The sequence below is a fragment of the Vitis vinifera genome, chromosome 1, assembly GCF_030704535.1.
Source record: "Vitis vinifera cultivar Pinot Noir 40024 chromosome 1, ASM3070453v1".
Lineage (NCBI taxonomy): Eukaryota > Viridiplantae > Streptophyta > Magnoliopsida > Vitales > Vitaceae > Vitis > Vitis vinifera.
In genome coordinates, this window is record NC_081805.1 from 843,909 (window position 1) to 860,612 (window position 16,704).

A 16,704-nucleotide genomic window follows, 5' to 3' on the forward strand; every position below is an offset into this window, starting at 1 on the left:
GGTTTGAAGGTTTAGGGTTTGAAGATCAATTTTTCAGGTGAGATTTTTAATATTTAAATTAATATTTTATATTCGCTAATTAGTTTTAAACACTTTAGATATTCTTTGGAATATCTCAATTTTGATTAGAGTTCGTTTAATTAATTTCTAGATAAAAAAGATTAAAAATTTATGAGCATAGTTTGATTTATTAATGGAGATCAATAAATTTTGATTACTCAAATAAATAGATCTAGATAAATTTTTTTTTTTAAAAATTATATAATTTTGGATGTGAAAATTACATAAAATTGTGAGTATGGAGGTTAAAAGTTTTGACTTTAAAGAGGAAAAAAAAAAATGAAGCGTAGGAAGGATTTGACATATTGAAAAAAAAAAAAAAAAGAATTGCATAGGGTATTTGTTAAGTTTCAGTAGGAGATTTAAATAATAGTAATAATAGTTTAATGTAAATAAATATTCTTAAAAGATTTATTTTAGATAAGTTAGAAAAACTGAAATAAATTATTGTTTAGGAAGTTGAAAATAATATTGGATGATAATAATATTAATATGAGAAATTAATTAGGATCCCTAATACTAAATAAAATATTTTTAGAATTTTCAAATTTATATGTTTGGATAAATAATCAATAATCAATATCGTGTATGATATTATGTTAGATGAAGAGAAAATTCTTCAGAGTTAAATACTTCAAGATTTTGAGTGTTTTTTCAAGGTAAGGGAAATTAATGCAAATTTTTACAGAAGAAAATAATTTCCTTTTTATATTGTATTTTGAAAAGTGTAAAAATATTATTTTTATCTTTTTGCATGGATCAAATATGTGTTTTGTATGGAAAATATTTTTTTGAGAATTTTCTTTGTTTATGAAAAATGAAAAAATGAAAGTTTGAATTAATGAAATAAAGTGTTTGACTTTGGTTGCTATGGCCCTAGTCAACGGGTTATAATTGTTGACATTTGTATGACCCTAATCAACGGGTTATAATAGTTAATATTATATGGCCCTAGTCAACGGGTTATAATAGTTGACTTTATGACCTTAGTCAACGGGTTATAATTGTTGATATTTGGTTTTGTTCATCTTAACTAGAACAAATTTGAAACTAGCCACTCATTTGTGAAGTCTTACCTAATTGGGCACCATTTGTTATTTGATAACTAGAGTAAAAATATTTTGAATGTATTTGATTTGGTTTTGATGAGAAATTGTTTTGAAATGGATATGAGAAAGTTTTGTTGAAAAGTTTGAATGTATTAGTATTTTGAATTCAAAAGTTTTTATGAAAATAAGTATATGTTATATCTTCTATTTGCAAACACAATTGAAAATGTTTGATTCATGAAACTGCATTGATGTTCCTTATTGAGCTTTAAACTCATGTCTCTTTGTTGATAATTTTTCAGGTACTTTCAGTTCGGATAAGGAGTGATGGCTAGACTTGGGATTTTTTTTTCTTTGTTAGGATTTTGGTTCAAACTTTATTTTTGGACATGGTTTAAATGTTAAAATTTAATTCCCGTTTAAATTATTTGAATTTGGAGTTATTTGGACAATAACACTCTGGTTGATGTGTTAGTTTTTTTAAAGTTGATACTTGGAGATTTTAGAATTTTGTCCTACTACTCTAAATAGGAATTTGGTAATTGGTAAATTTCCAGTTACAATATGAATGTTTGTGTCATTTCCACTTTAAGCCTTTGGGTTTGAGGTGTAAAATGACCATCATGCCCTTGAAGTGGATTTTGGGTCGTGACAGTTTTTGTAACGACCCACACTCAACCATGTATATATTGTCCGCTTTGAGCCCAAACCCTCATGTCTTTAAAACGCGTTTACTTGGTTAAAAAGAGCATCTACATATATAGCGCCAGAAACATTCTCCCCTATCCAATGCGGGACATCACAAACACCCCCTATACAGACACAACGTCCTCGTTATGTCTCATGGGATTGCGGGGCCAAATAGACAAACACCTCTTATGGGGCCAAACAAACCCCCACACCGGGGTCGGGGATCGGCTCTGATACCATTTGTAATGACCCACTCCCAACCGTATAGATATTGTCCGCTTTGGACCCAAAGGGCCCTCACGACTTTAAAAGTCGTCTACTTGGTTAGGAGAAGCCTTTACATATATAGCGTTAGGAACTTTTCCCCATATCCGATGTGGGATGTCACAAACACCCCTCCATGCAAACACAACGTCCTCGTTGTGTCCCACGGGATTATGGGGCCAAACAGGCAAACACCACTTACGGGGCCAAACAAACCCCCACACCGAGGTCGGGGATTGACTTTGATACCATTTGTAACGACCTGCTCCAAACTGTATAGATATTATCCGCTTTGGACCCAAATGGGTCCTCACGACTTTAAAATGCATCTACTTGGTTAAGAGAAGCCTCTACATATATAGCGTTAGGAACTTTCCTCCTTATCTGATGTGGGATGTCACATAATATATATAGATATAATTGATATGTGACATTAACTTTAGGTGGATTCACTACAATTAATTTTAAAATTAACAAGTTAAGGTGATATTTGTTTTTTTACTTTTTCGTGACTTATTATAAACTTTTTACTAAATAGAAAAAAATCAAAATATGTAACTTTTTCTAAATAGAAAAAATAACATATTAATTTTTCTTTACTTTTTAATACTTAATAAAAATAAAATACTACAAAAACAAATAATATAATATTTAACATTATTAAACATTAAGGTTCTATTTAAAATTAAGTAAAAAAACAAATATCACCTAAGTGTGCTTCAAGTTGTCAAAGCTTTTATCGGGACTAACTCAAATCTCTATCAAATCTCATGGAACAGCCAACAAATAAATTGTTAGATTCCTCCATATATTTACCATTGCCCCTTTCTAAGATTTTTTTTTTTTTTTCTTCCAATTTACTGTAGAGGTTAAAAAACCCTTCCTTTTCAAAATCAATGTTTGGGTCCTATGCCTAGCTTCAGAGCAATAACAACACGGAGAGGACCGGGTCTTATGTTGATTTTTAAGCTCTATGTGACTCATTGGTGGACTCTTTTTTTCCTTTTGGTATCCAATAGAAGAGACCCGGCAATTTACGTGTTTGGTTGGAGTAGATGAACCCAAGGCCTTGTGAGCATCCACCTGGTTCAATCTCCATCGTATAAATTTTAAAAGCCACGCAATTCAGAATTTTCAACCATGGAAGACGGCACGCTTTACATTGTACGAAGGCCAAAGTCAAAGGGCTGATCACATGGAACTTTCAGACTGGATTTTTCTTGAGAAAATATTTGGACGAAGCTAGGAAGGCGGCCATATTACCATATTGTCTTTGCTAAATTGCATATAATTACTATGGAACCATTTCCAAATGAATAAGTTGTGTTTCAAAAGTTGTATAACCAAAAACTTTTATTACGAACTAAGTCAATACTCCACTAAATTCAAGGGATTGTCAGATTCAGTTTACAGCAGAAAAGAAAAATTCAATTAATCTTGTTAAAACACAGGACAAGATTAATTCTATGTGAACCAGTGACATGAAGAGATACCTTTAGATAGCTAGATTGCCTTCAACTTTTGAGAGAAAACGTGTGGGTTACACATATTTATACGAATTTTCTGTGTTCTTGCAGTTTAACGTTTGTGAATGTTATTCAAAAGGAGAATTAGTCTGGTCTGAAGAGATGAAAGAATGGTATTCCTGCTTGGCAAGTTGGATGGTGGGATTTCCATGTGTTGACTTGGTCTGCCTTACTGGTGATAAATTCAAGTCATGTCTTCACATCAAATATCATACTGATCAAGGAGTGTGTACTCATAATCATAATACTGTTGCAGCAATTTGTAGATTTGAGAGAAAAGAGAGAGATCATGGCCGACTCAGAAATAGCTGGGGGGGTTGTAGCCGGTTCTGTGATCTTTCTTCTGAAAAAACTTGATGCTATTGTAACTAGAGAAGGGAACTTGCAGGGAAATAATAAGAAAAGAGTCCAGGACTTACGCCACGAGCTGCGGAGCATTGAGGCCCTCCAGAAAGATATCGATGCTGACCCAAAGAAAGAGCATGATTGTTGAGAAAAATTTGGATATAATGGAGAAAGGAAACACTCTCACACACTCACTTTGATACAATAAAACTCTCTTAGATACAAAATAAGAACAAGAAGAAGAAGAACACAAGAAAGGCTCAAACAAGTTCTTGGAACTTTGTCCAAAGACTCTATTTCCTCCCACCTCTAGAAATCTTTTTGGGAACTAAATGGAAATAGTCTTGGGATTGATCAAGCCTTTTCACTTTTCTGCATGAGATTTCAAAAAGAAGAAAAGTCATATATATAGCACTCTTAGGGTTGAAAAAAGGTTACAAGGATGAGAAAAAACTCATTGTCTTCCTCAATCTTTTCAAGTTTTGTAACATTTCAAAACTTAATCATGTGTTTAATTCACACATTAAAAGTGTAACCCTTCTTACACTTTATTTTCCAAAAGTTATTTTCAAAAGTGTAACTCTTCTTACACTTTATTTTTTAACCAACAATATATATATATATATATATATATATATATATATATATATATATATATATATATATTTATATAAATATAACAATCCCCCACTTGGTTAAAAATAAACATAAACCCTTATAACCTTAACAGTGAAAATGCATAAAATAAAATATCTTTCGATTTGAATTTTACCTTAGTGTAATTGTCACAAAGCTCCGTTGAAATCCCAGGTTGCTTGTAGCATTGAACCAGTTATTCCTTGTAACGAAACCGGTAACAACACACACACTTCCACTAACCACACGAGTGCCCATTATTTTCTTGCTTAGCACTTTTATGGCCATGTGCTCAATCCATTCATGAACTTTCTTGAAAGAAACTCCAACTCTCATGAGAGGCGGCACCACCCCTAAGTTCACATAGGTGAAATTCTTCCAGCATCCTTGTTACCTTTAAGATGCTTGTCACACATAGACTGAATTTCATTAAAAGCTTTAAGCTTAACCCTCCAACGGTAACAACCAGCATTAATCATCACAGATGGAACTCACATGTTCTAATGCTGCCACAACCCACTTATCAATGACTTGTTTTTACCCATTGAACTTAAGACTAGTCATTTCGTAGTATTAAGTTGGGTTACCATCATTGGTGAGTTTTATTTAAGGAGTTTTAGTCCCATCCCTCTAGATGTTATCCTTACTAAATCTCTTGTAAGAGGTTTAGTAAAAGGATCCGCCAAGTTTCCACTTGACCTCACAAATGAGATTGAGATGATTCCATTTTGAATCAATTGTCTTACATACTCATGTCTAATGCTTATATGTCTAGACTTCCCATTGTACACTCCACTGTACGCACGAGCTAGAGTGGCTTGACTGTCACAATGTATCGACACTGTTGACACATTATTTGCAGTAAAAGGGATGTCCATCATGAGATCCCTAAGCCACTCAGCTTCTTTTCCAGTTGCAGCTAGAGCTATAAACTCTGCCTCCATGGTTGAGTGTGATATACAAGTCTGTTTCTTGGATCCCCAAGAGACAACCCCACCACCAAGTGTAAACACCCAACCTGTGGTAGATAAATTATCTCCCACACTCGATATCCAGCTTGCATCTGAATACCCTTCAATTATAGCAGGAAACTTTGAATATTGGAGGCTTAGTTCTTTGGTATTCTTTAGGTAACCAAGAACTCTACCAATAGCTTTCCAATGTTCCACGCTTGGATTGCTAGTAAACCTACTTAGTTTACTAACTGCAAATGAAATGTCAGCCCTAGTACACTGAGCAGCATACATAAGACTTCCAATTGCACTTGCATACTCAAGTTGAGCCACCGATCTACCATCATTCTTTTCAAGTTTTATACTTGAATCAAATGGAGTATTAGCATCTTTAATCTTGAGATGACTAAATTTGCTAACTACTTTCTCAATATAGTGGGTTTGGTTCAAAGCATAACCCCCACTATTTCTTTTCACTTTGATACCCAATATAGTATCAACTTCTCCAAGATCTTTCATCTTGAAGGTTGAGGATAGAAACCTTTTCGTTTCTATTATTCCTCTCATGTCATCACTCAAGATTAACATGTCATCCACATATAGACACACTATGACCATATAGTCATCACAAGTCTTAGAATATAAGCATTTGTCCACATTGTTGTGTCTAAATCCATCCGAAAGAATAGCATGATCAAATTTTTCGTGCCATTGTTTGGGAGCTTGTTTTAAACCATATAATGATTTGACAAGCTTACACACTTTGTTTTCATTCCCCAGTAGAACAAAACCTTCCGGTTGTTCCATGTAGACCTCCTCATTGAGATCCCCATTCAAGAATGCCGTTTTGACATCCATTTGATGAACAAATAGATTATGAATTGATGCCAAAGCAAACAATATCCTAATCGATGTTGTTCTAGCCACCGGCGCATAGGTATCAAAATAATCAATACCTTCTCTTTGTTTAAACCCCTTAGCTACTAATCTAGCCTTAAAGGTTTGAATCATGCCATCGGTGTGATATTTCCTTCGAAATACCCACTTGCACCCTATTGGTTTAGATCCTGGTGGAAGGTCTACCAATTCCCATGTTTGGTTGGACATAATTGAATCCATTTCATCATTGATAGCCTCTTTCCAAAAGGCAACATCTCTAGAAGCCATAGCTTCTTTGTATGTTTTGGGATCCTCCTCTATTTGAAGTACTATAGGAATTTTTCTTATAATATCTTCTCTATTTCCTTCTACTAAGTAAAAGGAAATTCTTTGAGAATCAATCTCATCCGATCCCAACACTTTCTCTTTTCTAGCTCTTTGGCTTTTCCGAGGCACAATGGGTTGCTCAACAACCTTTGAAGGTGTCTCCTCTAGAGACTCTCCAACACTAGTAGGTACTTGAGAATTGCTATCACTCAACAAATTCTCAAAGAACTCTACCTCTCTTGATTCAATTATCACATTAGACTCCAAGTCTAATAGCCTATAAGCTTTGCTATTTGAGGCATAGCCTACAAATGCACACTTAATGGCTCTTGGACCCAATTTTGTTTTATTTGGATCCGTTTTCTTGCAATAAGCAAGACACCCCCACACTTTGAAGTAACCTATATTAGGCTTCCTTCCTTTCCATAACTCATATGGAGATATCTCATTTTTCTTCATAGGAATTCTATTCAAAATATGGCAAGCAGTAAACAAAGCTTCACCCCACAAATTGAAATTCAATTTAGCATGCAATAACATAGCATTCACCATTTCCAAGAATGTTCTATTCTTTCTCTCCGCTATGCCATTGTGTTGAGGTGTATAGGGTGCGGTGCACTCATGTATTATGCCATATTCTTCACAAAAAGAATTGAATTCACTAGAGAAATATTCACCACCTCTATCACTTCTAAGCACCTTAATATTTTTTCCTAGTTGATTTTCAACTTCGGTTTTGTAAACTTTAAAGGCATTGAAAGTTTCACTTTTGTTTTTCAACAAAAACACATAGGTAAATCTAGAACAATCATCTATGAATGTAAGAAAATACCTATTTCCACCTCTTGTTAACATGCCATTAAGTTCACAAAGATCACTATGTATTAAATCAAGCAAATTAGATGATCTCTCAACACTATGAAAAGGCTTTTTAATCATCTTTGATTTAACACATATTTCACACTTTTCAAATTTCTTGGTATCACAAGCAATCAAACCGCATTTCACAATCCTTTTAATAGTGCTTAAACCAACATGTGCAAGCCTATTATGCCACAAAATTAAAGAATTTGAATCACACATATAAGCGGAAGTAGACGTCATTTTATTGATATTGTCATTGGTACTAAGTTTGATCATCCCATCACAAGAATACCCCTTTCCCACAAAGTTCCCCGATTTGGTTAAAATTAGCTTACCGGATTCAAACACCGCTTTGATACCCGGTTTGCCAAGCAAATCCCCACTAACCAAATTTTTATTCATATCGGGGACATACAATACATTTTTAAGGGTAACCTTTTTGCCGGAGGTAAAAACAACTTCAATAGTGCCCTTGCCAAACACCTTGGATTTTCCTTCATTGCCCATTTGAACCTCTTGATCTCCCTTTGCATCTTCAAAGGTCTTGAAAAGAGATTTGTCATAGGTAACATGAACTGTGGCACAAGTATCATACCACCATCTTTGCACCTTTCCTTGGACAACGCACACATCGCTTAGTGTTGCAATGATCTCCTCATCAATTGCATTCACCACAGCCCCTTTTTGGTCCTTTCGGAACCTACACTCCCTAGCATAATGCCCGGGTTTTCCACATACAAAACAAGGACCTTTCTTGCCCTTAAATTGCTCTTGATTTTTCTTGGGGCTCATATAATTTCCGGAATTCTTTTTGTTGTTGTTATTTTTACCTCTAGAATGATTGGCCTTTGAAATCGCATTGGCTTTGTTAGTCCCACCATTGGACTCTTCCACCATTTTGTCTCTTGATCTCGATTCTTCCTCAATGCGAAGATGTTTTTGAATCTCTTCCAAAGAGTAATCTTCACTCTTGTGGAGAATCCTCTTCCGGTAACCTTTCCAACTTGATGGTAATTTAGCCACAATAGCACCAACTTGGAAGGCCTTCGGAAGTTCAATTTTGAGAACTTTCAACTTATTCACAATTACTTGCAACTCATGAATTTGTGGTAAGAGAGGCTTTTCATCAAAAAATTTGAAATCTATGTATTGAGAAATAAGAAACTTTTTGGTACCTTCTTCCTCGGCTTTGTACTTGTTTTCAAGAGCCTCCCAAATCTCCCTCGCGGAATTGGTGTTGGTGTAGAGATCATATAGCCTATCGGATAAGGCGTTCAAAATATGACCCCTACATATGAGCTCATCCTCCTCCCTTTTCTTCCTTGCCGCCACCACTTGAGGTGTGTCATTTTCCTTTGGTTCCGGTAATGGTGCCAAGGTAGGATCAAGGATGTAGAAAATCTTGAGTGCTGTGAGAAGGAATCTCACCTTGTCTTGCCACCTAGTGAAGTTGGAACCATCAAAACGATCCAACCTCACAAGGTCTTGGTTCATAATCTTGATAGTTTCTCCCTCCATTGAGATTAGAGTCTTTGATTGTTGAGAAAAATTTGGATATAATGGAGAAAGGAAACACTCTCACACACTCACTTTGATACAATAAAACTCTCTTAGATACAAAATAAGAACAAGAAGAAGAAGAACACAAGAAAGACTCAAACAAGTTCTTGGAACTTTGTCCAAAGACTCTATTTCCTCCCACCTCTAGAAATCTTTTTGGGAACTAAATGGAAATAGTCTTGGGATTGATCAAGCCTTTTCACTTTTCTGCATGAGATTTCAAAAAGAAGAAAAGTCATATATATAGCACTCTTAGGGTTGAAAAAAGGTTACAAGGATGAGAAAAAACTCATTGTCTTCCTCAATCTTTTCAAGTTTTGTAACATTTCAAAACTTAATCATGTGTTTAATTCACACATTAAAAGTGTAACCCTTCTTACACTTTATTTTCCAAAAGTTATTTTCAAAAGTATAACTCTTCTTACACTTTATTTTTTAACCAACAATATATATATATATATATATATATATATATATATATATATATATATATATATATATATATATATTTATATAAATATAACAACATGATCACCGATTCCAAGTCTGGATTCAAGATGTTCGGGAAGAAGCTTATGACATTGAGGATGTCATTGACCTGCTCAGTCTTGATATGACTCAAGAATCAGCCCGGCGCCGCTGGAAAATGAGACACTCCATCAACGACTTGATAGAGAAGATTAACAGGAGTCTGGAAAACAGTCAGAAGATACAGGAGAGGTATCAGAAGCTGGTCTCCACTCCAACCAATGCTGTCAACAACACATATCCTCATGAGAAACTAGCTTCTTTGTTCCTTGGCAACGTTGACACTGTGGGCATGGAGGAGCCCCGAAATAAGCTCGTTTCTTGGGTGTTGGAGCCGAAGCAGAGACTTAAGATGATGTTCGTGGTGGGGATGGCTGGATTGGGGAAGACGACTCTCGTCCACAGCGTGTATGAGAGGGTGAAGCAGCGCTTTGATTCCCATGTCTGGATCACTGCTTCAGAGTCCAAAACCAAACTCGAAATCTTATTGAGCTTGTTAGCAAAGAAATTTGGCTGTTCAATTACACCGGGGGCAGACATGGTTGCTGTAACTCACGAACTGCAAAAATTTCTCCGCAACAAACGGTATGTTATGGTTATTGATGATTTTTGTGTAAAAGATGTGTGGGAATCCATTAGACTTGCATTACCAGATGGTAACAACAGTAGAATAATTATCACTACAAGGAGAGGCGACATAGCTAATTCTTGCAGAGATGATGATTCTATTCATATCCACAAGCTCCAGCCACTGTCTTGGGAAAATGCTAAGCGGCTCTTCCATACTAAAGCTTTCTCAAGAAATAGCAGATGTCCTTCAGGCTTGGAGGAACTGTCCCAATCCATCTTACAGAAATGTGATGGATTACCACTTGGGATTATTGAGATTGGCAGACTCTTGAAGAGTAAGGCTCAAACTGCATATGAGTGGCAAAAGTTACACGATAACCTTGAATCTGAATTGAGAAGCGGTGGTGGCCTTTCCAATATGATGAAAGTGCTGTCTACAAGTTACAAAGATTTACCTTACCATCTCAAGTGTTGTTTCTTGTACATGGGCATCTTTCCTGAAAATAAACCAGTTAAGCGAAGAAGACTGGTTCGGCTGTGGATAGCTGAGAGATTTGTAACAGAGGAGAGAGGCAAAACTCTTGAAGAGGTTGGGGAAGAGTACCTGAATGAGCTGATTGACAGGAGTCTGATACAGGCAAATGAAATGGATTTTGATGGAAGGCCCAAAAGTGTAGGAGTTCATTGTCTCATGCATAAGATGATTCTCTCACTCTCACATGAGGAGAACTTTTGTACTCTACATTGTACAGGAGCAAAAAAGAACTTTACTGAGAAAACCCGGCGCCTATCTATCCAGAAGAAAGACTTTGATATTTCTCAGGAGTTGCCCCGTCTTCGAACCTTCTTCAGTTTCAGTACAGGTAGGGTAAACATTCGTTGGATTAATTTCCTACGACTGAGGGTTTTGGATATACAGGGCACTTCATTGGGAGCCTTCCCGAGTGTAACAACAGATCTTCTCCTCTTGAGGTACTTGAGTTTGAGGAATACAGATATAAGAAGCATCCCCGAAACCGTGAGTAACCTAAAGCAGCTTGAGACCTTGGATCTCAAGCAAACTCGGGTGAAAAAGCTACCCAAATCAGTCCTACAACTTGGGGAACTTCGCCATTTGCTGGTTTGTCGCTACAATAATGGACGTGTTGTCTCTTTTGATGCTGTTCAGGGGTTCAAGGTTCCAAAAAAGATCAGTGCATTGAAGAACCTACAAAAGCTATCATTTGTAAAGGCGAGATGGCAGTACAGAATGATAGAGGAGCTCCAACATTTGACACAGTTGAGGAAGCTGGGCATTGTAGCACTAGAAAAAGAAGATGGAAAGAGCTTGTGCGACTCAATTGAAAAGATGCGAAATCTCCATTCCTTGAATGTGACTTCCCTTAATCAGGAGGAGCCTCTGCAGCTTGATGCAATGACTAATCCTCCGCCCTTTCTGCAACGCTTGCATCTCAAAGGGCCCCTACCAAGGTTTCCAAAGTGGGTATCTTCTCTACATGACCTGGCGAGAATACGCCTAAATTGGTCTTCGCTGTCAGAAGATAACCCGGTTGAAGCTCTTCAAGATCTCCCAAATCTGATGGAGCTGCAGTTGCTTGATGCATACACTGGAACCCAGTTGGAGTTTCACAAGGGAAAATTTCAGAAGCTTAAGATATTAGACCTTGTGCAATTGAAACTGAGGTTTATCAGAATGGAAGATGGAACATTGCCCTGCCTGCAAAAGCTGATAATAAGGAAATGCAGCGAGCTGGAGCGGGTCCCTGTTGGTATCGACGACCTCATTCATCTCCAAGAGCTGCTCCTCTGCGATATGCCTGAGAAATTCGTGACCCAGCTGAAGAAAAAAGGCGGTGAACTTCGCCATCTCCTTCACCGTATTTCACATATTGGTTCATACAAAGAGGGCAAGTTGGTGGAAGATCTTTCATGACCGATGGGTACAAGAATCTGGTCCGTATAACATAATGGATTCCTTAAAATGTATTGATGTTGGATTTCTATTTCTTTACTAGCATTCCTGCATTTTCCTATAGTTACTATATATGGTGCAATAGCATTTGTACGCAGATCAGCTTTAGTTGTGTGTTCGGAACTCTCATTGTTGAGATGATTTCTGTAAGGTTGATTGTTTTTTACCTTTTTTTTTTTCCTGTAAAAAGAAAGTTAATTGTTGAATGCATCTAGTTATATTTTCTCAAAAGTTTTTATTAATTTTGAATTTTTAGTATTTTGAATAACGTATTATCATGAGTGCAAGGGCATAGAATATGACCTCTAGTACCTCAAAATTAAGAAGAAATTAATTCTAGAAATACCTCAATCTAAAACACATATAACAAAGAAAAGGAGAAGAATGTGGCAGAGAAGGCAATCCAGATGGCACCTATTTTAGATAGCCCAAAGAATGTGGTAGGCAGGGCAACAAGTGCCAACATTATGAAGAATTTTCACCATTGGAAAACATTTCAAAAATCCTATTAAACAAGGAGGAGAGCTTCCAACATTTTCAAATGCCCAAAAACAATTTTTCGATTAAATCAATTTAGGAAACAAAGGAGCAAAATGACATTTGAATGCCTAGGAATGTTTGAACAAAATGTTCTAACAATCTCTCATGTGACAATTTTGTGATAAAATATAAAGATATAACAATTTTCATGTGACTCGTAAAAGCCTCATTGAACCCAAAAATAAAGATAGGATTGGGTTATGACCAAGTATAAATGTTTGTCGTGTTGGACTTGGCCCAAAAATCTTAGACGAGCTTGGCTTGAGTTCTAGAAATATTGGCATCCATGGTACAATTTTATGCAAATATTGGAAGAAATATTGATATTGATGAAAATTTGGTAAAAAAAATAAAATCATAAAAATGGATTACATCTATATGATTTTGGAGGAAAGTTTAATAAAAGATAATATAGTTTATAATACATGTATTAAACTTGTCACTATCAAACTTTGACCAGTCAAACTGGTTTGTATCTGGGAGCTAGGGGGGCTGCACTAGGCCTTTTGGAAAAAGGTCGGAATGGGTTGCCCACCATACTTCCAAACCAACCATTTGGCATGTCACTTGTTATATTAATTAATGACCTATAATAAATATATTGGTTAATTATTCAGGATATAGTCAAATTCCAGGTTTATTTACTGTAAAAATACATTAAAGATTACAAATGATAAAATATAAAGTTAATGAAATTGTGTACCCCGTATTTCGGCTCAATGCGTTTTCCACTCGAATGGCGAGCTCTCGATTTTTATTTTAAAAAAAATGATTTATATTGATTAAGAAAATGACTTGGAGTTGCCACTTATTTTTGTTTTATTTTTTGAAGGGTAAACAAAATAAGAAAGAAAACCTTAAGTGTGACTCCTTATTTGGAAAATGTGATATGCGAAAAACCGAATCGGGTTCGGGGGTCAGGTTACTTATTAGGAAGGTACGGTAAAGACCGTAGCACCCCTCTAAGTCCCTAAAACGGGTCTCTACTAATAAAATGAAGCTGATATGACAATTGATGAGAAAATAAATGAATACTCGATTTGATCATGCACACATGAGTATCAGAATATACATAGAGAATAACCAAAGTGGAAGTGGATGCGTACCTGATCAGCAAATGGCAACGCGCTATCACAAATTAGGGTTAGTGCATAGTAATGAACATAAAGTATATCACTCATATCACCCAACTAGATAAAGGAGCACCAATATCATGTATGGTATTTCATTCAATTCCATTTTTATTTTAAAGGAAATTTATTTGATGTCGGGCCCCCACCATAGCCCGTTTATTTTGCATGGACTAATTCCATAAATTCCATCATTTGGAATTACAGAATTTGACTTTTGTTTATTTCAAAACAATTTAAAATGAGAAATTATATGGAAAATGGGAGTCTTGGGACCTAAAAATAAATCTAAGGATGAAAATTTGAAAAACAAAATTGTTTGAAGGATTTGGAAATTGGAAAATTATTTAAGAAAATAAGAATTTAAAAAATAGTAATCATTTGAGAGCTAAGGGTGTGAGAAACCACTTATGAAAACAGAATAACGATGGAGAAGTGGGAACGTCGGCCGGACAGAATTCCGGATGTGAGATATCCGGAGAAGGTTGAACGTCGGCGGGACAGAATTCCGGATGTGAGATATCCGGGTGAAATTTCGGCGGAGAAGAATTCCGGATGTGAGATATCCGGAGAAGGTGGAACATCGGCTGGACAGAATTCCGGATGTGAGATATCCAGGTGGAATGTCGGCGGGGAAGAATTCTGGATGTGAGACATCCGGATAAGGCAGAATGTTGGCCAGACAGAATTCCGAATGTGAGACGTCTGGGTGGAATGAGTGAGAATTTCTGTCCGGGTGGAATGAGCGGTGCCACGTATTGCGAGGGGCTGTCTGCGTGTCTAAGGGAGAAGGAGCCACGCGACAATTTTTAGGGAGGATCCCACATACACATGGGTATTGATGATGAGTTAAACGAGCATGAAAGGTGAGAATATGGTAGTGATTAATTCCCCTTCTTTCCACAAATTCAAATACTAGCTTCCTACATCATCTTGAGACATCACCTCCCGGTATGAGATGCGCGGGGGTTTACGCATGATGAAGATAAACGGGAATAGGAGTGGAGTGATGGATGGGGGCGTGGACATGTTGGATAAAACGATGAATAATAAGCAAGAATGGGTATGGGGATGCTGATGAGGTGGGTTTTGCTGCCATGACAACTACTCCAGATTTCCTAGGATCTCCTTCAAGCAGGGATGAGAAAATGGATGCGTACCATGGACGGATATCAAGAGTAGAGGAGGATAACAAAACAGAGCACAAAGAGTAGATACAAGAAAATGAGCCCGACAAGCTATGCTTCATATTATACCCACAGGCTTAGACGATGGTGAGTAAGATTAAATGAGTATCAGATGAAAGGTAAAACGTGGTTACAAAAATATCTCATGGAGAAATCAAAACCAAAGCAAACTAAACCACTACAAAATCATTAGCAAAAATATGAACGTATTCACTCCCAATCAACAAACATCATCCGAGAATCAGTAAAAACAAAGTAGAAAAGCACACCATTAGAAGCTGATGAAGAATACACAATAAATGTACCTCAAAATAACTCTCTCCAGCTAGGTGGGCAAGAAATCGGACAGCTATCCTTCCTCTCAAGCAACCAGCCAAGGAAATCCCCCTTTCCCACTAGTCCTCTCAAGCTAAACTCCCCCCAGCTTCTCTTCTGTTTTCTCCTCCTTTCTTCTTCCTTTTTTCTTTTTAGAAAACCTCCTTTATTTTTCGGATTTGCCTTCCCAACGATCTCTGCTGCAGCTACCTTTTCTACCCCACCTCTTCTGCAGCCACCTTTTCTGTCCCAATTCTTCTGCAGCCGCCTAACGGCCTGCGGGACTCCCCTCCAGAAAGTTTCTCCACGTGTCAAAGTCCTACCGCAGCTTCAAAAAGCGAGGTTGATTCCTTATGGCCACTAAGGATGTGACACGTGGCCCGCTGGGATAGTGACACCTGGCTAAAAATGTGACCTGCAAAAACAAATAGAGAAAAAGTGACCCATACCTAAACATATTAATACACATTTAATCTATCTATGTTATATATAAAAGTCTATAGACTCATAGGTGTTTGTATTCTTTTATGTTCTTAAACTGCATCTTTCATATTAACAAAGTTTAATTTTTCTTGTCTGAGGGATTTAAGAATTATATTTAGTATTTTTGCAGTCAATGAATGTGTCACCACATGTATTGAACTTTTGCTCAAATTCATCAAATGGAACTTCAAAAACCAACAACTTGTTTATGCGAAACCAAAAGATTGAATATTTCCTGGGTGGATTTTTGGGAACTGATCACACACACACAAGAAATCTCCATCAAGCTAGCTGTATTCTCAGTGAATATTTCCTAGGTGGATTTAAGAGTGCTTGTGGTCATTCAATAAGGTTAATAAATTGTCTGGAGGAAGCAGTAAAATGATCCTCTAAGTGTGATCATATACAGCGGTGTGCTTGGAAATATTCAAAGTCTTCCCAATGGGGATCTTGATTTATATGTAATGCTAGTGTTCACAATATTTATCACATTGACTGCTGAATTCTTTTGGAAGTATACATGGATGTGGCATTCATGAGTAGTTAAAATCAGTGTTTTCAGGGGGCCTACGCCAAGCTTCCAAGCAACAGCAATGTGGAGAAGACAGCGTCCAAGTCTCTATTAATTAAATTCATGCGACACTTGTATTCAGCATGACGTCTACAAAGGAGGAAAAAACCCTGTGAACCTGTGACATGAAAATATTCATTAATTTTGCTAGATAACTAGACTAATTACCTTCAACTTTTGAGAGAAGACTTTGCTGGGTTACTTGAATTGATTCTCAAGAACACTGAGGTTGAGTTATTCCCATTCTGTATCTGC

At 36.6% G+C, this 16,704-nt stretch overlaps 1 protein-coding gene across 1 annotated transcript; it reads left to right on the top strand.

The window, feature by feature from the left end:
- Positions 1-9,799: 9,799 nt before the first annotated feature.
- LOC100244008 (disease resistance protein RPM1) lies at positions 9,800-12,184 on the top strand. The gene has a single exon (XM_019221132.2). The coding sequence runs from the start codon at positions 9,800-9,802 to the stop codon at positions 12,182-12,184; it is 2,385 nt and encodes a 794-aa protein (XP_019076677.2).
- The last annotated feature ends 4,520 nt before the right edge of the window (positions 12,185-16,704 follow it).

Bases quoted from the DNA above. Each gene is read 5' to 3' on its own strand.
- LOC100244008 (XM_019221132.2), top strand. From the start codon at position 9,800: ATGAGACACTCCATCAACGACTTGATAGAGAAGATTAACAGGAGTCTG.